General features: G+C 44.4%; 1 protein-coding gene across 2 annotated transcripts in view; it reads right to left on the bottom strand.

The window, feature by feature from the left end:
- Positions 1-23,404, bottom strand: part of LOC141131459 (protein unc-13 homolog B-like) — a 251,587-nt gene that overhangs the window by 202,394 nt on the left and 25,789 nt on the right. The window contains exon 6 of one of the 2 annotated variants that reach the window (XM_073618753.1): positions 16,799-17,123. The exons of the other annotated variant lie outside the window; for it this stretch is intronic. Coding sequence (XP_073474854.1) covers positions 16,954-17,123 — 170 coding nt within the window. The 3' untranslated portion in view covers positions 16,799-16,953. Of the gene's footprint in view, positions 1-16,798; positions 17,124-23,404 lie in introns of those variants that run through there. 2 annotated transcript variants of the gene reach the window in all.

Genomic DNA, 23,404 nt, shown 5'->3' with positions numbered 1-23,404 from the left:
TGCTGCCACTACCATGTTTCACAGTGGGGATGGTGTGTTCAGGGTGATGTGCAATAGTAGTAGTATTTTTCTGCCACACATAGTGTTTTGCTTTTAGACCAAAAAGTTCAATTTTGGTCTCATTTGACCAGTGCACCTTCTTCCACATGTGTGCTGTGTCCCCCACTTGGCTCCCCGTAAACGGCAAACATGACATCTTATGGCTCTCTTTCAACCATGGCTTTCTTCTTGCCACTCTTCGATAAAGGCCAGATTTGTGGAGTGCACGACTAATAGTTGTCCTGTGGACAGATTCTCCCACCTGAGCTGTGGATCTCTGCAGCTCCTCCAGAGTTACCATGGGCCTCTTGGCTGCTTCTCTGATTATTGCTCTCCTTGCCATCAGTTTAGGTTGATGGCCATGTCTTGGTAGATTTGCAGGTGAACCATACTCTTTTCATTTACAGATGATGGCTTGAACAATGCTCCATGAGATGTTCAAAGCTCAAGATATTCTTTATAACCTAACCCTGCTTTAAACCTCTCTACAACTTTATCCCTGACCTGTCTGGTGTGTTCCACGGCCTTCATGATGCTGTTTGTTCACTAAGGTTCTCTAACAAACCTCGAAGGGCTTCACAGAACAGCTGTATTTATACAGTGACTTCTGAAGGCAATTGGTTCCATTAGATTTTAGTTAGGGGTATCAGAGTAAAGGGGGCTAAATGCAAATGCACACTTTTCACATATTTACTTGTAGAAAATTTTGAAAACCATTCATCATTTTTCTTCCACTTCACAATTAGGTGCCACCTTGTGTTGGTCTATCACATAAAATCCCAATTAAATACATTTAAGTCTTTGGTTGTAACATGACAAAACGTGGAAAATTTCAAGGGGTATAAATACTTTTTCAAGGCACTGTATGTATTGTAGAGATACTCTGAATGCATTACCGGAGCTCCCCCCCCCCCCCCCCCGAAGAAGGCTTAATTCGTTGAAAAATGTTGGGGCTCTGGACTTTCATGCATCCGGAACTGTTATCTTCAGTTGTGCTGTAACATTATTGGAACGCTACTGTGTTTGTTTGAACCATTTTTAACTTTATACTGTAGCATTGTTATCATATACACTGTTTGCCCTGGTCTCAGGAGACCATTTTTAATGTTGTCTCAATAAAATGTTGTAATTTTAGCCAAATATTACGCTTTTCTATGATTATGGCATCACAAAGTCCCATTTCTCCCTCTCTTTTCCACTTTGTGGGTTTTACATAAATAGCCACTCTCCTGTCCCACAATCCAGCGATCGGCTCACCCCAGCCATTTTCTCCTCTTGTCGCCTGTCCCCCGCTCTGTCATCTTAACTGTGGACACCTGAGTGTGACAGCTTGCAGCTTCACAGCCAGGTTCCCACTGCACATGTGCGAGCCGTGCTGCGTATTGTGAATGGTCCTTCAGTCTTCTGCGACCTATCACATGGGAAGGGGGAGGAGAACTTCCACTTTCAATTGCCTAGGCTGTCGGAGCGGGTACCTGTCAAAATCAGGTACCCCTCCCCTCATCACCCCAAAAGTGCCATTTCACAAACAGGGGCAGGGGAGGAGGCCTTAAAGCAGAACTCCATCTTTTGGGTGGAGCTCCGAATCAATCTGGAGAAGATTCTGGAGGAGATAGATAATCTATACAGTACATAGATATGCTTAGCTGCATCCTAGCATCCTGCATATCAGTGCAGGTGTTTAGTGACAGTTTGAATGGAAAACTGATACAAATGTGAAAGTCAAATTGTTTGCACAGCTTTAATTCATTTGCTCTTGTAAAGGTGTGAAGTATGTCAGTGGTTTGTGTCTGGGCAAATAGGACTGATTTTGTCAATGTCAACATTGTCTTTTTTGTTCTCAATGAACGTTGGGAGTTTGAAATAATGTTGTGAATAGAAAGATGTGGAAACATACAATTGAAGTGGAGATATGCGATTGATGCAGAAGACAGCTTTATCACTGTGGCAGCAGAGTTTTTAGAGTTACTCTAGTGTAAAAAAATAATAAACTGGTCTATAGCATGGGAACAAAAAAAAAATTGGCGTAAGTAAATTATTCTCACTTAGCAGTTCACACAATATTTCACAATAATGTGGCTAAAAAAAACAAATAAAAATTCTCAGTATTGAATACCTTATGAATACACCACAACAGGAAGTCTAGTACATCAACACATCTATAAAAAATAGAAATATACTGAAGAAGAGAAGTAAAAAATTACAACCCGGCAGATTGCATAAAAAAAACAAAAACAAGATATACCGGTACTTGTGCTCAGATCCCAATAGTTTGTCCATGAATATAATCTACCAGGTGCTAAAGGGATGTGACCACATATTAACACTACAAATAATGGATGAGCACTCTGCACACTGCTACACCCTTTCAAACTAACTTTGCAATAAAAAATAGGCATATTTAGTTCATACATACATATTGTAATACCATAGTTGCCAACAGTCCTAAGTTTCCTTGAAAAATCGTGGGAAATTGGCTTTGTCCTGGTGTATCGCCAGAGCCGCCGCTAGAGGTCTGGGGTCGGCACTGGTGATTTGGTCTCCACTGCCATTTTTGTAAAGACCAGCTCTCGTGGAGGCCGAGGGGAAGAAACAAGAGGCAGAGGCCGGGTGGCAATGAAAGTGTCTGCCAATAGAAATGGAGCTGCCGCCAACCCCCCTTGCTGCCAATCCATGACATTTTGTGGGCCAGGCCTGGTCTTCTCTAAAATGGCGGCGGAGACCAAATCACCAGTGCCGACCCCAAACCTCTAGCGGCGGCTCTGGTTATACAGCAGCATTGAGGGCTCATAATACATCTGGTGGCAAGTGACACAAGCTGCATCTGGTGGCAAGTGACACAAGCTGCATCTGGTGGCAAGTGACACAAGCTGCATCTGGTGGCAAGTGACACAAGCTGCATCTGGTGAGAAAGGATGTGCTGCATCTGGTGACAAGCTGCATCTATCTGGTGGCAAGTGGCATGGCAGGTGACGCGCTGAATCTGGTGGCAGGCGACATGACAAGCCACAAGCTGCATCTGGTTGCAGGTAACGGTGGCAAGTGACACACTGCACCTGGTGGCAGTCGACATGGCACGTGACAAGCTGCATCTGGTGGCATGCGATGGTGGCAAGTGACACGCTCAGGGCTCCCACTGATTCTGCATTATGGTAAGTTGAACTATTTCATTTTATATTACAACGTAATAATAGAAATAGTGCACTTCAATCATCCTGACACCATATCAACCATGGTGTGGTGATGATTGAAGCGCTAACACCAGTAAAACAGCCACAGAGATCGACCAGCCGACCCCCCACCGGTTCTTGGCAGCATTTTCTTTCATGAAACCAGTCCCTGTCTCAAAAAGTTAGGGGACCACTGCTGTAGGCAACCCATCAGATCACTGTCCAGCCGCAGCTTCCATTTATGAACACATGGCCACAGGCCATGTGAAACTACACATGTGCCGCATCAGCTTGGCCCTTTGGGCTTGGACAAGCTTGGCCAAGCTTGGCCTAGCTCGGGCACATGCATATGACATCATGATGCCACCCTGAATGCAGTGGGTGCGCCCCCCAGAGATAGATGAATGGAGGAGTACAGGGACCAACCGGGACGGGACACAACAGGACTGGTGATTATCACCCCCATCTTCTCTGTACACCTCCTCATCTCTGTGTGCTGTCAGCTGTGTTCTTAATCTTAATCCTAAAGTAGAACTATGGGCAAAACTTTTTTTTTCATTTTGGATAGAGTAAGGGAGAGCTATAACCCCTGTCAGATTTTTTTTCGTCATCTCTGTCCCATTGCGGAGATTTTGCTTCACTTCCTGTCCCATAGCCAAACAGGTAGTGAGAGGAAATCTCTGCAAATTAAAGGAATTTCTTGGGGACCCCCAGCTCACCAGAACTAGTATCCACATTGGAAGATTTTCCATCTGTTACTTTTCTGGGGACAACCCAAAATTTGGGATTTTCTTTTTACTTACACTTTCAATGATAATGGTAAACAGGACAAATAGAAAGGGTGAATCTCCTTAACTGGGGCACAGACAGCAATAAAAATTGACAGGGGCTTTAATCCCTCTCCACTCTATCCAAAATTTAAAAAAAAGTTTTGTCTTTAGTTATACTTTAATCTGTGTCCCTCATCTCTGACCATCTCTATCATGTCCACAATCTCTGACCCCATCTCTTGTAGTAGGTCTGCAGTCTCCTGTATCATGTCTGCACCCTCTTATTGCTATGGGATGTTTACGATTGTAATAGGAATAAAAGTGATTAAAAAAAAATTAAAGGGACAGTGTAAAAATAACGCATATGTAAGTCACGCATGCACATGTAAACAGTGCATGTGAGATATCATCCTGAACTGTAGAGCGAGAGCAATAATTCTAGCACTCGACCTCCTCTGTAACTCTAAACAGGTAACCTGTAGAAATGTTTAAAGCATAGAATATGGAGGTTTTTAAGTACCGTAGATTGTCACCATTCCACAAGCATGCACAATTTTAAAGCGTGACATGTTGTTAGGTATTTATTTACTATTTGCGTAACATCATCTTTCGTTTTTATACAAAAAAAATAAAAAATCAGGTTATATATTGTGTTTTGTTTTGTTTTTTAATTCCAAAAAAAAAAAAAAATGTGTTTAAAAAACAGCTGTGCAAATACCATGTGGCATAAAAAACTGCAACAATTGCCATTTAATTTCTTATGGTCTCTGCTAAAAAGAAAAAAGTATGTATATGTGTGTGTGTGTGTGTGTATATATATATATATATATATATATATATATATATATATATATATATATAAAGGTTTGGTCTTCAAGTAGTTATCTACAGCCCCCCCCGCCCCCCCTTACCTGCATAGACCATTTTTGGTATAGGTGAACTATGCCTTTAAGCACATCTCTAACGCACAAAGGAATTCATTCAATTCCTTCATATGACAAAATAATACCACGAGCAGCTCATGCACAACCCTGTTGTACAGTACAATAAATTTGCAAGTAGGAAGATAAGAATCCTTTACTTCAGAAGAGACATAACGGGGAGAATTTACTAGAATTGAAGGAGATAGAATTGGAGCAGATAGAATATGGAACAGCTGTGCTTGGTAACCAGCTTCTATCTAAGAATTTTCTTTTGAATTTCGCTCCATTAGTGGGCAGCAGCAATGGATAATTTTCATGCAGCCATCAAATTGGAGTGATCAGGCATGCTGGAAATTTTTGGAAAAACAAACAAATTTCTAATTAATGATGGGAGAATCGTGCAAGAAATATAATCAAAAAAGAAATGCGCATGAGCTGTGACCTGGAAAGAAAAGAAAATACTCAGCAATTAATTTTCTTTTCATTAGCACATGAGGTGAAATTGAAGGCATGGTTGGTCAAATTTCGAAATCAATAGTGGAACCATCAGATCACAAAACACACGGAATTTCAGATTATCAAAAGAAATTTTTTTGGCATTCGACCCATGTAAGCTTTGAAAAAGAAAAGGTAGAACATTGCTGTGCACAAATGCTCCAGGTTGTGGCTGCTCCAGTAAATTCCCCTCCATATATCTCTTCTTCTTCTTAAAAAAACCCTTCCTTTTTAAAAGTACACTAAAGTTCCTCTTTGGGAAGATTCACCCTTTTATTTATAATGGTGGTGACGATTGTCACTAAGAGAACATGAGGGGAAATGCAGAATCTTAAGCCTAGTACATACGGGCCAAATGTCGTCTGGCATCAGCCAGTTCAATAGAAACCGGCAGAGGTTCGGCCCGTGTGTATGGCAGCTGCTTAGCCGGCTTCTGTTGAAAGTACAGGCCCGAAAAAAGTCTGCTGACCGGAGTGTTCAGAACACAATAGCACAGCAGGGGAGATCACTGTACTAACATTGGATTGCTAGTACAGCGGCTCCGACCTGAGCTGTCAGTGGTGTGTACAAGGCTTTTGAGTTTTCCCAAGAACAAGAGGTTAAGTGAAAACTTCTGAAGGAAATGTCTGTTCTAGGGACAACTGTCTAATGCCCCGTACACACGGTCGGATTTTCCGATGGAAAATGTCCGATCGGAGCGTGTTGTCGGAAATTCCGACCGTGTGTGGGCTCCATCGGACATTTCCATCAGATTTTCCGACACACAAAGTTGGAGAGCAGGAGATAAAATTTTCCGACAACAAAATCCGTTGTCGGAATTTCCGATCATGTGTACTCAAATCCGACGGACAAAGTGTCACGCATGCTCAGAATAAATAAAGAGATGGAAGCTATTGGCTACTGCCCTGTTTATAGTCCCGACGTACGTGTTTTACGTCACCGCGTTTAGAACGATCGGATTTTCCGACAACTTTGTGTGACCGTGTGTATGCAAGACAAGTTTGAGCCAACATCCGTCTGAAAAAATCCATGGATTTTGTTGTCGGAATGTCCGAACAAAGTCCGACCGTGTGTACGCCCTGTAAGAGGGGAATTCCACTTTGGAAGATTTCATCTTACTTTCCTGTGGCGTATCTGGGATAGGAAGAGAAGAGAAAGTTCTTCAATGGTACACAGACAGCAAAAATAAATTGTTAGGGATTTTAACCCTTTTCTACTGTATAAAAAATAAAAAGTTTTGGATATACTTACATTTTAATCCCTATGGAACTTGCAGGCTCATTGGAGCAAAAATGTTAATTGCAAACACTGTCCAGCACAGTGAAAAGCCAGGCATTGTAAAGGGGAGTAGTGCTGCATCTGAGGTCTAAAATTTTTGTTATTCTAGCTAAGGTGGTAAGGAGAACCCATACTTTTTTTTTCATACAAAAACACAGCTATAAATTTGTGCTGCTTTGGCTCATTCAGAATTTGTCTACTCCAAGGGGAATGCAACCTTTTGAGAGCAGTGTGTCAAAAAATGTTTGAAAGATGAGAGTTTCCGACAGGGCTTCTATCAGTCATGAGGCCCAGTACAGCCTACCTGACAGGCCCCCATACTGCTCCGCTTGGTCTTTGAATACTTTAATGGCCACCCCAGTCCACACGACCTTTCAGGCATCCACCATACCTGTACAACCTGGCACACTGGCTCAAATTCAGCAGGAAAGGGTTGACAATCCAGACCTGAGACGTCCAATGAGAACACCAAACAAAGTCCTAAGGTCCCACAACTTTTAATGATAAAATGAGTTCACAGTAGAAGAACACAGAACATCCAACACTTTTCAGGGGTAAAACAAACTCTGCCCTTCTTCAGGGCTTAGAAACTCTAAGTGGTGGGAGTTCTAGCATGGCATAATCACCAGGGATGATTCACAGCAGTTTGCAAATGACCTTTGATTTGTACAGCATAAGAACTGTCATTGAAAGCCTGGTCACAGAATCAGTAGCATATAAATCTTGTGTGATAGGGAGTACATATGCATCATAAATCTCCCCAGTCATTTTACTTTAAATTCTGCCAATACTGCTTGTCACAGGGAACATTGTAATAACCAATATGACACATAGACCTCTTAAATATAAATGTCAGTAAAAATATATTTTAGAGAAAAATGTGATGTTTTTTAGGTGACCATTAGCCATCAAGACAGGGTATCTTTTTGTATCTTAATGTATTTTAACTGTGAAAATGCAATTCAACTCACAACAAAGTCTGAAAACAGAGAGAAAGCCAAAGAGCAAATTTGTTTTCCCTAAAACCTCCTCAGGCACCAATTAACAATACCAGAAAATAGGACACAGAAATCATGGTGTCATTAAAGTAAGTGGATGTTAATATGTTGTTAAGGCTACAAAATGAATGCTAGCACACTTCTCTCAGTAGTGGGGATCCAGATGAAATGTTGCAGCATAACTTGCTAAGATTGATCAGACTACCATATATACTGTTCAAAAGTTTACGGCAGCTAGGAAGAAATACTGTAAAGTAAGAATGCTTTAAAAACACACAGTATATATTTCTAATTGTTTATTTTTTATCAATTTACAAAATTCTAGGTGAGTGAACAGAAGAAAAATCTAAATAAAATCAATATTTGGCGTGACTACCCTTTGGCTTCAGAACAGCATCAATTCTTACACCTGTACACTTGGACAAAGTCAGGGAGTTTGTAGGATTAGAGTCCATATGCCAAGCAGGTGCTAATGATCATCACTTTCATATGTAGGTTGAAACACAGTCATTAACTCAAACAGAAGCAGCTGTGTGGGAGGCTTAAAACTGGGTGAGGAACAGCTAAACTCTGCTACTAAGGTGAGGTTGTGGAAGACAGTTTCATGTGACAGGTCATACACCATGGCAAGACTGAGCTCAGTAACAAGACAGAAAGTAGTTATACTGCATCAGCAAGGTCTCTCCCAGTCAAAGATTTCAAAGAAGACTTATGTTTCAAGATGTGTTGTTCAAGCTCTTATGAAGAAGCACAAAGGAACAGGCAATGTGGAGGACCGTAGATGCAGTGGTCGGCCAAGGAAGCTTAAAGTAGAAGTCCAGTCTAACACTAAAATCGCTACATCTATAGACATCCACGATCTAACACTAATCTATCTAGCCCTGCTAGGGATGAGCCGAACACCCCCCGGTTCGGTTCGCACCAGAACCCGCGAACGGACCGAAAGTTCGCACGAACGTTAGAACCCCATTGACGTCTATGGGACTCGAACGTTCGAAATCAAAAGTGCTCATTTTAAAGGCTAATTTGCATGGTATTGTCCTAAAAAGGGTTTGGGGACCCGGGTCCTACCCCAGGGGACATGTATCAATGCAAAAAAAACTTTTAAAAACGGCCGTTTTTTCGGGAGCAGTGATTTTAATGATGCTTAAAGTAAAAAAAAAAAAGTGAAATATTCCTTTAAATATCGTACCTGGGGGGTGTCTATAGTATGCCTGTAAAGTGACGCGTGTTTCCCATGTTTAGAACAGTCCCTGCACCAAATGTCATTTTTAAAGGAAAAAATCTCATTTAAAACTGCTTGCGGGTTTAATGTCATGTCGGGTCATGGCAATATGGATGAAAATCAGTGAGACAAACGGCATGGGTACCCCCCAGTCCATTACCAGTCCCTTTGGGTCTTGTATGGATATTAAGGGGAACCCCGCACCCAAATTAAAATAAGGAAAGGTGTGGGGCCACCAGGCCCTATATACTCTGAACAGCAGTATACAGGCGGTGCAAACAAGACAGGGACTGTAGGTTTGTTGTTAAGTAGAATCTGTTTGTAATTTTGAACATTTTTAACGTGTTTAGCTCCAGCCAAAAAATCTTTTCTAAGCTTTTTGGAAAACATAGGGAAGGGTTATCACCCCTGTGACATTTGTTTTGCTGTCTTTCCTCCTCTTCAGAAGATTTCACCTCACTTTTTTGTCCCAATGAAAAATGTTTTTTGAAAATTTGGGTTTTTTTGTGGAACAAGGATTGGAAAGCATCAGTGGAAAGGAGAACTTGTTTTCCCATATTAACTCTTACAGGAGAGAATTTCCCTTCCTAGGGGTAGATTTCATCTCACTTCCTGTTGTCTCCTTCCGTTTGCAAGTAGGAGTCGTTTGTAAGTTAGATGTTTGAAAGTAGGGTCCTGCCCTATATACTCAGCAGAAATTTGGGCCTTAGGTGTTGCTGTGGCCACAACACTGTAAGCCCTCACAGGGCCCTGCTGTGAAATATTAGATCAAGAATTGTAATTACATGCCCCTGTTGAACAGCAGCTGAAAAATTAGGCCTTAGGCACTGGTGCTGGTGCCACAACACTGCAACCCCTCACAGACACTCTAGTTGGAACGCAGGAACGAGCCCTGCTGCAAATTATTGCTTCAAAAATTGTAATTACACGCCCCTGTTAGACAGGGGCAGAAAAATTGGGCCTTAGGCACTGGTGCTGGTGCCACAACACTGCAACCCCTCACAGACACTCTAGTTGGAACGCAGGAACGAGCCCTGCTGCAAATGATTGCTTCAAAAATTGTAATTACACGCCCCTGTTAGACAGGGGCAGAAAAATTGGGCCTTAGGCACTGGTGCTGGTGCCACAACACTGCAACCCCTCACAGACACTCTAGTTGGAACGCAGGAACGAGCCCTACTGCAAAGTATTGCATCAAAAATTGTAATTACACGCCCCTGTTAGACAGGGGCAGAAAAATTGGGCCTTAGGCACTGGTGCTGGTGCCACAACACTGCAACCCCTCACAGACACTCTAGTTGGAACGCAGGAACGAGCCCTGCTGCAAAGTATTGCATCAAAAATTGTAATTACACGCCCCTGTTAGACAGGGGCAGAAAAATTGGGCCCTAGGCACTGGTGCTGGTGCCACAACACTGCAACCCCTCACAGACACTCTAGTTGGAATGCAGGAACGAGCCCTGCTGCAAAGTATTACATCAAAAATTGTAATTACACGCCCCTGTTAAACAGGGGCTGAAAAATTGTGCCTTAGGCACTGGTGGTGGCGCCCAGAACCAAAAATGTTCTTACAAGCTATCAGCGTGATGATTGAGGAGGAAGAGGATAATTACTCAGGGATAGTCACTCAGCATCAGCATAGGCAGTCTTTGAAGGGATCTGAGATTTCAAAAAAAATTATTCGGTTACATCAGCATCAGGTGCTTGGTAGCTGGTGGTGATCCAAGACTCATTCATTTTTATGAAGGTCAGCCGATCGACCGAGTCGGTGGACAGACGCACCCTGTGATCGGTTACCACGCCTCCAGCAGCACTGAATGTGCGTTCCGAAAGAACGCTGGATGCAGGACAGGCCAGTAGCTCAATTGCATACTGTGCAAGCTCTGGCCAGTGATCCATCCTCAAGACCCAGTAACCCAGAGGATTTTCGGTGGGAAAGGTGTCCAAGTCTGATCTTGCCCCTAGGTATTCCTGCACCATGTAAAACAGACGCTGGCGATGGTTGCTGGAACCGATCATACCTTGGGGCTGCGGACCAAAAAATTGTCTGAACGCATCGGTCAGACGGCCACCTTCTCCACCGCTCCTTCTTTGACTGACCGAAGCCTCAGCAACACGTTGTCCAGAAACAGGAGTTTGTAACCTCCCAGTCTCTGGGAACGCGTTGCACAGACCTTTCTGCAAGGCCTCCCGAAGATGTTTCATCCTCTGCTCCCTCTGCGATGGCAAGATAAGGTCCGCAACCTTACCCTTGTAACGTGGATCAAGGAGGGTTGCCAGCCAGTATTGGTCCTTCTCCTTGATACCACGAATACGAGGATCCTTACGCAGGCTTTGCAGGATCAGGGAGGCCATGCAGCGTAGGTTTGCTGAGGCATTCGGTCCGGAGTCCTCTGGGTCACTAAGAACGACATGGTCCGCAGCCACCTCCTCCCAGCCACGTACAAGTCCATGTGTTTCTTGGGACTGATCCCTTAAAGACTGCTGCTGATGCTGAGTGCCAGGCTCCACCTCCATACTGACACAATCTTCCTCCTCCTCCTCTTCCTCCTCGTCCTCTTCCTGTGTGATCGGCGGGCACGCAGGAACACTGTCTGGATAAAGGGGGCCTTGAGAGCTAAGGAAGTCCTCCTCTTCCTGCCTCTGTTCTGCCTCAAGTGCCCTGTCCATTATTCCACGCAGCGTGTGCTCCAACAGGTGGACAAGGGGGACAGTGTCACTGATGCATGCACTGTCACTGCTCACCATCCTCGTGGCCTCCTCGAATGGTGACAGGACAGTGCATGCATCCCTGATCATGGCCCACTGGCGTGGGGAAAAAAAACCAAGCTCCCCTGACCCTGTCCTGGTGCCATAGTCGCACAGGTACTCATTGATGGCCCTCTGCTGCGTGTGCAGCCGCTGCAGCATGGCCAACGTTGAGTTCCACCTGGTGGGCATGTCACAGATTAGGCGGTTCTTGGGCAGGTTAAACTCCTTTTGGAGGTCCGTCAGCCGAGCACTGGCATTATATGACCGGCGGAAATGCACACAGACTTTCCTGGCCTGCCTCAGGACATCCTGTAAGCCCGGGTACCTGCCCAAGAACCGCTGCACCACCAAGTTAAGGACGTGAGCCAAACAGGGCACATGGGTCATTTGTCCCTGTCGGAGGGCAGAGAGGAGGTTGGTGCCATTGTCGCAAACCACCATTCCTGCCTTAAGTTGGCGTGGCGTCAACCACCTCTGAACCTGCCCCTGCAGAGCTGACAGAACCTCTGCCCCAGTGTGGCTCCTGTCCCCCAAGCACACCAGCTCAAGCACCGCATGGCATCTTTTGGCCTGCGTACTTGCGTAGCCCCTTGAACGCCTACGGAGCACCGCTGGTTCCGAGGAAGAGGCCATGGAGGAAGAAGAAGAGGAGGGGGTGGAGGAGAGAGGTGTGTCACAATCAGCATTTTGGAGGCGTGGTGGCGGAACAACCTCCAACACTACTGCACCTTGTCCTGCATCCTTCCCAGCTGCCAGCAGAGTCACCCAATGCGCCGTGAAACTTAGGTAACGTCCCTGTCCATGCCTGCTGGACCATGAGTCAGCGGTAATATGCACCTTACCGCTGACCGCCCTGTCCAGCGAGGCATGGACATTGCCTTCCACATGCCGGTAGAGAGCCGGAATCGCCTTCCGTGAGAAAAAGTGGCGTTTGGGTACCTGCCACTGAGGAACCGCACATTCCACAAACTCACGGAAGGGGGCAGAGTCTACCAACTGAAAAGGCAGCAGTTGAAGTGCTAGCAATTTTGCCAAGCTAGCATTCAACCGCTGGGCATGTGGATGGCTGGGAGCAAACTTCTTTCGGCGGTGCAGCAGCTGGGGCAGGGAAATTTGCCTGGTACAATCTGACGTCGGTGTACCAAAAGCAGATTGCCCACAAGTACTTGGCTGTGACACACCTAATTCTACACCTTCATTCCTCTCACTGTAGGTCTCAGAGAGGACTGAAGGTCTAGTGGGGTTGGAAATCTCAGCTGATGAGGAGCAAGGAGAGATCCTCTTTGTTCTTTGGTGTGGGTCTTTTAGATACGCTTGCCAACGAACTGCATGGCAGGTCAACATATGTCTGGTCAAGCATGTGGTACCCAAGCGGGAGATATTTTGGCCACGCGAGATACGCTTGAGACATATGTTGCAAATAGCAGCGGTGCGATCTGATGCACTCGTCTCAAAAAAGGCCCACACCAAAGAACTTTTTGAATAACGCGCAGAGACTGCAGCGCCCTGCACATGTGGAGCTTTGGGGTGTGATGCAGTCAATGTGCTGCCCTTAGGCTGGCCCCTGGAGGGCATCCTGCCTCGTTGGTGATGTGCTGCCGCCTCCTCCTCCTCCTCCTCCTCCTCCTCCTCCTCCTCCTCCTCCTCCTCTCTCCTATCAGGCACCCACGTTGAGTCAGTGACCTCATCATCCCCTCCCTCCTCATCACTGGAGCAAACCTGGCAGTATGCTGCAGCAGGGGGAGCATGACTGCCAGATTGCTGTCCTTCTTGGGCACCCCCTCTGTCCGCGCTCATGTTACTGCCTTCATCGAGCTCAGTATCGTCATCAGAGCCTTCCAAACGCTGGGCATCCTCCTGGAGCATGTACCCAACACTGTGGTCAAACAGTTCGAGGGAATCCTCATGAGGACATGGTGGAGCTAGGGAAGGAGTCACTGATGACATTGAGCTGAGGGAAGAGGCCGCTGCTTTGCCAGACAAAGCACCCTGGGCATGGGTGAGAGAGGATGAGGAGGATGAGGACGGCTTGGTCATCCACTCGACCAAGTCTTCCGCATGTTGCGGCTCAACATGGCCAGCTGCCGAAAAAAAGGCCAAGCGTGTCCCATGGCCACGTGCTGATGAGGATGCACCGTCTCCACGACCAGCACTAGACACAGAGCCTGCTTGCCCTCTCTTATTGGCTTGTGACTGTCTGCCTCTCCTTCTTGGCCTTCCAGACATACTAATGGCCTGTAGCTGCACTAAGCTGGGATAGAACACCTGTAATTTTCTTCAAGTAGCTTTATATACTGTAACCAGACAAGCCTGCCTGTCAGTAGGAAGATAACAGGAACGGATCTAGCTGAACACTGTGAGCAGGACGCACTGTACTAAATGTAAATAGTCTAGCTGCCTGACCGTGGTACTAATAGGATCAAATAGAACACCTGTAATTTTCTTCAGGTAGCTTTATATACTGTAACCAGACAAGCCTGCCTGTCAGTAGGAAGATAACAGGAACGGATCTAGCTGTACACTGTGAGCAGGACGCACTGTACTAAATGTAAATAGTCTAGCTGCCTGACCGTGGTACTAATAGGATCAAATAGAACACCTGTAATTTTCTTCAGGTAGCTTTATATACTGTAACCAGACAAGCCTGCCTGTCAGTAGGAAGATAACAGGAACGGATCTAGCTGTACACTGTGAGCAGGACGCACTGTACTAAATGTAAATAGTCTAGCTGCCTGACCGTGGTACTAATAGGATCAAATAGAACACCTGTAATTTTCTTCAGGTAGCTTTATATACTGTAACCAGACAAGCCTGCCTGTCAGTAGGAAGATAACAGGAACGGATCTAGCTGAACACTGTGAGCAGGACACACTGTACTAAATGTAAATAGTCTAGCTGCCTGACCGTGGTACTAATAGGATCAAATAGAACACCTGTAATTTTCTTCAGGTAGCTTTATATACTGTAACCAGACAAGCCTGCCTGTCAGTAGGAAGATAACAGGAACGGATCTAGCTGAACACTGTGAGCAGGACACACTGTACTAAATGTAAATAGTCTAGCTGCCTGACCGTGGTACTAATAGGATCAAATAGAACACCTGTAATTTTCTTCAGGTAGCTTTATATACTGTAACCAGACAAGCCTGCCGGTCAGTAGGAATTTAACAGGAACGGATCTAGCTGAACACTGTGAGCAGGACGCACTGCATTAAATGTAAATAGTCTAGATAGAAGATAACAGGAACGGATCTAGCTAAACTGAATACAGTGTATATATATATATGCAACACCTGGGATGCATATATATACACAATACACTGTAAGTGCAGCTAACTGACTGACTGTTCTGCCTAATCTATCTAACTCAAATCAAATGACACTGTCTCTCTCTCTCTCTATCTCTCAGCACACCGGAACACACACTACACAGGGCCGCCGTGCAGGCGGCCTTATATAGTGTGGGGTGTGTACTAAATGCCCTGAGCCGTAATTGGCCAAAGCCACCCTGGCTTTGGCCAATTACAGCTCTCTCTACTGACAGCGCTGTGATTGGCCAAGCATGCGGGTCATAGTGCATGCTTGGCCAATCATCAGCCAGCAATGCACTGCGATGCCGCAGTGAATTATGGGCCGTGACGCGCCACACGAATTTAGCGCGAACGGCCCATAACGTTCGCAATTCGGCGAACGATCGAACAGCCGATGTTCGAGTCGAACATGGGTTCGACTCGAACACGAAGCTCATCCCTAAGCCCTGCAAAGAAAAAAATCAGTATACATACCTTTTCTGAAGCTTATCTGGTCCGGTCACATGCTGAGCTGTTAGCAGCGGCTTCGCTGTGGAGGTGGGTGCAGAGGAGGCAGCCGACAACGAAAGCCCCATAGTAAGTCTATGGGTGATGTCACTTTCCATTTATTTCAAAGCCATTGATGGCTCCCACCATTGGAGACCGGACAGGAGTGGCTTCAAAAAAACGTATGTATAATATCTTCTTTACAGGGGTAGATAGGTTAGTCTTAAGGCCCGTACACACGATCGGACTTTTTGACAACAAACATGCAAATTAGCTGTTTTGGAGAAACATCCGACCGTGTGTACGCTCCATCGGACAAACTTTTTCTGTTTCCATCGGACTTTTGTTGGCTGTGCGAACAGACAAACTTTCCGGCAACAAAAGTCTGATGGAGCAAAGTCCGATCGTGTGTACACAAGGGTATCGGACTTTTATACAAACTACAGTACGCGGTCGCGAGAATGTTGGATGACATGACCATGCCCCCTTATGACCTCACAGTTCCAGCATGCCCCGGAACTGTGATGTCATAGGGGGCGGGGTCACTGCCTATATAAGTCATAGCGGAGAGCCCAGACAGCATTACAGCCGGAGAGAGCGACGTGTCAACATCTCTGGAAGAGAAGAGGGGAGAAGACATCTCTGAAGCCCGGGCTCCTCCGCTAGCAAAAGCAGGGTCCCCCCTCCCCCAAAGCACCCACCCCTCATGTTGAGGGCATACGGCCTGGTACGGCTCAGGAGGGGGGGCGCTCGCCTGTCCCCACCCCCTTTTCTTGACAGGCTGGGCTGCGTGCTCAGATAAGGGTCTGGTATGGATTTTGGGGGGCCCCCACGCCGTTTTTTTGGCGTAGGGTGTTCCCCTTACAAACCATACCAGATCTATGGGTCTGGTATGCCCCTGGAGGGGAACCCATGCCGGTTTTTTATTTAAAAATTGACGTGGAGTTCCCCCTCAAGATTCACACCAAACACAGTGCCTGGCATTGGCGGGGATCCAAGTCGGATCCCCGCACCAGTGTGAACCCGGCTCGCAAGGTGTCAATATCGCCAATAAAAGCAGCGAGATTGACACAATATCAGACAACAATACAGAAGTTGACCAAAGGGTGGTGGTAAAGAGCTGAAAAACCACGTGATTTGGTGAAAGTTGGCTGGAAAAATCCTGCCATCTGTGTGCAATACAAACTTATGGCCAACTCCCTTTGTACAAAAATCCAAGGGAAAGTTTGTACCAAGTCCTATCGTGTGTATGGGGCTTTAGATTCATGGATGTCTGTAGATGTAGAGATTTCAGTGTTAGACTGGACTTCCACTTTAATGCAGCAGATGGAAGACATGTCATGCTTACTTCCCTTTGACATAGGAAGATGTCCAGCAGTGCCATCAACACAGAAACTAGTGGGACCCAGGTATAGCCATCTACCGTCCGGAGAGGTCTGGCCAGAAGTGGTCTCCATGAAAGAATTACGGCCAAAAAGCTATACCCCTGGTTTGGAGACAAGGCTAAACTATGCATGAAAACATAGGAACCGGGGTGCAGAAATAATGGCAGCAGGTGCTCTGGACTGATGAGTCAAAATTTGAAATATTTGGCTGTACCAGGAGGCATTTTGCTTGCCGAAGTGCTGGAGAGTGGTGAAGCATGGTGGAAGTTCCTTGCAATTGTGGGGCTGCAATTCTGCAAATAGAGTTGGAGATTTGGTCAGGATCAATGGTGTTCTCAATGTTGAGAAATACAGGCAGATACTTATATATCATGCCATACCATCAGGGAGGCTTGTGGTTGGCCCCACATTTATTCTGCAGCAGAACAACCCCAAACATGCAGCAAATGTCATTTGGAGCCATCTTTGGCATAAAGAAGAACAAGGAGTCCTGGAAGTGATAATCTGGCCCCCACAGAGCCCTAATCTCAATATCAGACAGAAATATTTGAGACAGCCTACATCCACAGAAGACCTGTGGTTAGTTCTACAAGAGGTTTGGAACAACCTAAATTTAGAGTTTCTTCAAAAACTGCGTGCAAGTGTACCTAGGAGAATTGATGCTGTTTTCAAGGCAAAGGGTGGTCACACCAAATATCGATTTGAATCTCTCTTCTGTTCATTTACTTTCCATTTTGTTAATTAAAACTACAAGAAACGATTACTACTTCTATTTCTGAAAGTATTTTTAATTTACAAAAAGTTTCCAGATCTGCCAAAAACTTTTGCACAGTACTGTGTGTATATAAGGTATGATAGATAGATAGATAGATAGATAGATAGATAGATAGATAGATAGATAGATAGATAGATAGATAGATAGATAGATAGATAGATAGATAGATAGATAGATAGATAGATAGATAGATAGATAGATAGATAGATAGATAGATAGATAGATAGATAGATAGATAGATAGATAGATAGATAGATAGATAGATAGAGAGATAGATAGATAGATAGATAGATAGATAGATAGATAGATAGATAGATAGATAGATAGATAGATAGATAGATAGATTCACTGGCCACTTTATTAGGTACACCTGTTTAATTGAATAAAAAAGCAGTGCAGAAGTGATTATTAATTACTAAAAACAACAATAAGTCCCAGAGTGTAGAGTTTCTGAAGCAAAGAGGTGTCAACAGCTGACACACCGACAGGAAGAGGAAAGACTCCTTAGTAGTGAACAGGGTGCTTGAAAATGGTATTAACCACTGTGCATCCAATTCGTGTTCCACCACCAGAGGTACAGGCCGCTCACCTTAATGAATGGACCTCTGAACTAACAGACAGGTAATTCATGCAGTCCCTTCATAAGGGTAATTGTAAAAGTTGAGAGGGCTGACTTCCTGTAGGGTCCTCCAATCGATCTAGACATTCATTCGATAACCCAATGTCACACTCTTCAGTCATGCATTGCTTTTATTATTCTGAAGAAATCCCTGTGTGTTCCTCTGTGCCTCTGGTCTGAGTAGGTCTAATGGGTTTACAATTACCCTTATGAAGGGACTGCATGAATGACCTGTCTGTTAGTTCAGAGGTCCATTCATTAAGGTGAGCGGCCTGTACCTCTGGTGGTGGAACACACTGAATTGGATGCACAGTGGTTAATATCGTTTTCAAGCACCCTGTTCACTACTAAGCTAAGCTACTACTAAGGCGTCTTCCCTCTTCCTTTTGGTGTGTCAGCTGTTGACATCTCTTTGCTTCAGAAACTCTACACTCTGGGACTTGTTGTTTTAGTAATTAATGATCACTTCTGCACTGATTTTTTATTCAAGCTCGACCTAAGGATTGTTTTATATTGACCTTTAGTGTTCAGCTGCTGTTCGTTAGGATTGGTTTTGCGCTGTCTGATTTTCTTTTTTTACACCTGTTTAATTGCTTGGTAACACAATTTGCTAATCAGCCAATGACATGGCAACAACTTAATGCATTTAGGCATCTAGTCTTGATAAAGACAACTTGCTGAAGTTCAAACCGAGCATCAGAATGGGGAGGAAAGGGGATTTAAGTGACTTTGAATGTGGCATGATTGTTGGTGCCAGACGGGTCTGCTTTCGGGTGGATGGGGACACCTACAGATAGGCACCATGTTCAGGCTCCGGAGGTGTGGCATCTGAGATTTTGCGGACGTCAGCGCAGCTGGACGCACTATATCATCTGATGGCTGGGGGATGTGTCCGCATTTGCGTGCCTCCCTATGACAGTGGGCGTGTCCTGTGCTCACATGTCAGCCATCCACACATGGTGTTGGGGGCGGAGCCTCCTGGGCTCTTCCGGGGTTAAATTGGAGGTCAGGCATGGCTTGCATTTCAATTTCACTCTTCATTGAGGACACACACAGCTGTGGAGGTTGCCTGCTGTGTCTCATTACTCTTATATTCAAGATATTCACCACACTCGGGTATTTACCATCTTCACCTTTTGATACTTGTTACATTTAGGCATACTTGCATACCTCATAAATAGCTTTATTTATTTTATTTATTCATTTTTTGAGCACTTATTTTTATTTATTTTTGATTTTTGATATCACACTCCACCCCTCTTTCCTCTCCGTCTTTTTCATCTTGTCACTTGATAGTATCCCTCTGCTATCCTATGTTTTCCACCATCTCCATGTCCCTACCATCCTTGGCCCAGGCCTTTTACACACATTATATATATATATATATATATATATATATATATATATATATATATATATATATATATATATATATACACATATCTGTATGCCAATACTCATTGATTTTACTACTTTAGATGCCTGACAAACATACTCATGTTTATAGCCTATACTCTTTATGGACTAACAAGGTTTCTAGGGATACATCACTACCCTACTATTACACAATCACAGTCCACCTCTTTCACTTCTTTTTCTTTTCTATCTTTTCACCTGTTAGTATCTCTCTGTTATCCTATGTTTCTTACCATCTCCATGTTCCCTACCATCTTTGGGTCCAGGCCTCTCATTTCATGCATATATATCTTTATGCTAATACTTATTGATTTTACTTTATTACTTTAGATGCCTGACAAACATACTTATGTTTACAGCCTACACTCTTTATGAACTAACAAGGTCTCTAGGGTTACATCACTACACCTATGCCATGCCTGCTCTCCGTTTGGCCCCTCGTGGGGTCCCATCTGACTTCACCCCCTCAGCTCCCTGGTGAGGCACCTGCTGCCGCTATCTTGGAGCCGCACACCTGTAGCCATGGTCAAGCTCAGTGGTGAGTATGGGGACCCATAACCCCTCCTACCCTGTGCCTTTATAACTAATACTGTGCCATTTTGCCAACTATATACTTTTTTATCTTAGGTACAATGTTACAGACATCCACCCCTGAAGAGCGTGCTGGATCTCGCGAAACTAGTCGGGTAGTATGATGCCCATGTACTATGACTGCTATTACATCCATGTACCAATATTTCTTGTTTATATATATCTTTTTTTTTGGCAACTGTTGGTGTTATCTATGCATGTAAAAAATTTTACTTGAATAAACCATATACTGTATTTACTACTGTTATGTTTACTGGCGGAAACGGTACCCACTTCATTTAAAGTCCCAGGGCGAATCCTTTGTTTTACTATATGTTATAGGGATGGAAGTGTGTTACTGGGGACACCAGACCTTTCTCTCTTTTTTCTTTTTTCCTCTTTACAACTAAGGTATACAGAATACCATCTCTGAATGCACAAACACATTGAACCTTGAAGCAGATGGGCTACAGCAGCAGAAGGCCACACCGGGTGCCACTCCTGTCAGCTAAGAGAGGGAAACGGAGGCTACAATTTGCACAGGCTCACCAAAATTGGACAATAGAAGATTGGAAAAAACGTTGCCTGGTCTGATGAGTCTCAATTCTAGCTGCAACATTCAGATGATAGGGTCAGAATTTGGCATAAACAACATGAAAGCATGGATCCACCCTGCCTTGTGTCAACAGTTCAGGCTGGTGGTGGTATAATGGTGTGGGGGGTATTTTTTTGGCACACTTTGGGCCTCTAAGTACCAATTGAGCATTGTTTAAATGCCACGGCCTACCTGAGTATTGTTGCTTACTGGGTCCATCCCTTTGTGACTACAGTGTACTACATCACATCTCGCCACTGGTTTCTTGAACATGACAATGAGTTCACTGTACTCCAATGGCCTCCAGTCACCAGATCTCAATCCAATAGAGCACCTTTGGTATGTGGTGGAATGGGAGATTCGCATCATGGATGTGCAGTCGATAAATCTGCAGCAACTGCGTGATGCTATCATGTCAATATGGACCAAAATCTCTGAAGAATGTTTCCAACACCTTGTTGAATCTATGCCACAAAAAATTAAGTTCTGCAGGTAAAGAGGGGGTTCAACAAGGTACTCGCAACGTGTACCTAATAAAGTGGCAAGTGAGTGTTTATCCTGGACTGTAGCTGATAACTGCAGCAGAAATTATTCCTTTGTTGCCGTTGTATTATCCTTCTGGAGTGTAGGCAAGGTTAAACTGAATATTCATTAATGCAGAAGTGCAGCAGCCATCTTTAAGGAGACAACTTTGCAGTGTTTATCTATAAAGTGTCTCCAGTGCAGGGAACAGCCATCTTGGAAGGGGGGAGAGAAACATGCAGAGGAGTGGAAAAAGACTGGGCTGCTGGCTGGAACCCTGCCATAGCTGTCTGCAATCTGTTGAGACTTGAGAGAAGCAAAGAGACTGCTCATCAAATAGGACCTTGCCTGAGAGACCGGGAAACTTCTCCCTGGCAGGATGGGAGGTGTAATATGGATGCCTGGTGTGATCACACTGTACTAGAGAGCACTTCCACTGCTTGTAAGGAAGGAAAAGAGAGACTATCTCAGAAGGACTGAAAGAGAGAAGTCACAACATCTCGTATTCCTGTCTGAGGCCTTGAACTGAATCAGAGCATTGTTACGCTTTATTCAAGGGCCCCAGCTTTGCTGGCCAACTTAAAATGAGGACAGTTATAACAAGTTAGGAATGTGTTTATATACTGTCGCCAGACAAGTGCAATTCAGTTCTGTTAATTACTGTTAGTCAGAATACTGCAAATGTTTAGTCATATCTCTCAGAGTAACACTATCGTCTTATTGATTATTTGTGTAAGTACACTTATTAATTCTCTCTCCTTTTAAGCTGTTCTTGGCCTAATAAATTCTTTGAAATACCTCAAGGCGTGTTGGTAAGTACTGGGTAAGCGAAGTATGTCATCTTTCTTAAGGTGTTAAGGAAAATCACAAAACAATTCAGTGACTCCTCTGGGGGTAGCGCTATATATATATATATATATATATATATATATATATATATACACAGTGCCTTGCAAAAGCATTCACCCCCCTTGGCCCCTTTTCATGTTTTGTTGCCTTACAACCTGCTAGAGTTATCATGGATTGTCTGAGGATTTGCATCATTTAATTTACAGAACATGCCCACAACTTTGAAGATATTTTTTTTTTTTTTATTATTGTAAATTAAACAACAAATAGGACAAAATAACAGAAAAAGTCAATGTGCATAACTATTCACCCCCCTAAAGTCAATCCTTTGTAGAGCCACCTTTTGCAGCTATCACAGCTCCAAGCCGCTTTGGATAAGTCTCTATGAGCTTGCCATATCTTACCACTGGGATTTTTGCTCATCCCTCCCTACAAAACTGCTCCAGGTCCTTCAAGTTGGATGGTTTGCGCTTGTGAACAACAATCTTAAAGTCTGACCACAGATTTTCTATTGGATTGAGGTCTGGGCTTTGACTAGGCCATTCCAACACATTTAGATGTTTCCCCTTAAACCACTCAAGTATTGCTTTAGCAGTGTGTTTGGGGTCATTGTCCTGCTGGAAGCTGAACCTCCGTCCTAGCCTCAAAGCACACACAGAGTGGTACAGGTTTTGCTCAAGAATATCCCTGTATTTAGCATCATCTATCTTTCCCTCAACCCTGACCAGTTTCCCAGTCCCGACTGCTGAAAAACATCCCCACAGCATGATGCTGCCACCACCACTGTGGGGTGTTCTTTGGGTGATGTGTTGGGTTTGCGCCAGATGTAGCGTTTTCTTTGATGGCCAAAAAGTTCAATTTTAGTCTCATTAGACCAGAGCACCTTCCTCCATACATTTTGGGAGTCTCCCACGTGCCTTTTTGCAAACTCAAAATGTGCCATTTTGTTTTTTGCTGAAAGTAATGGCTTTCTTCTGGCCACTCTGCCATAAAGCCCAACTCTATGGAGCATACGGCTTATTGTATTCCTATGTACAGATACTCCAGTCTCTGCTGTGGAACTCTGCAGCTCCTCCAGAGTTACCTTAGGTCTCTGTGCTGCCTCTCTGATTAATGCACTCCTTGCCCAGTCCATGAGTTTTGATGTGTGGCCGTCTCTTGGCAGGTTTGCTATTGTGCCATGTTCTTTCCATTTGGTTATGATAGATTTGATGGTGCTCCTAGTGAT

The sequence above is a fragment of the Aquarana catesbeiana genome, linkage group LG03 (genome assembly GCF_042186555.1).
Source record: "Aquarana catesbeiana isolate 2022-GZ linkage group LG03, ASM4218655v1, whole genome shotgun sequence".
NCBI lineage: Eukaryota > Metazoa > Chordata > Amphibia > Anura > Ranidae > Aquarana > Aquarana catesbeiana.
This window is presented reverse-complemented; position numbering and strand designations above follow the sequence as displayed.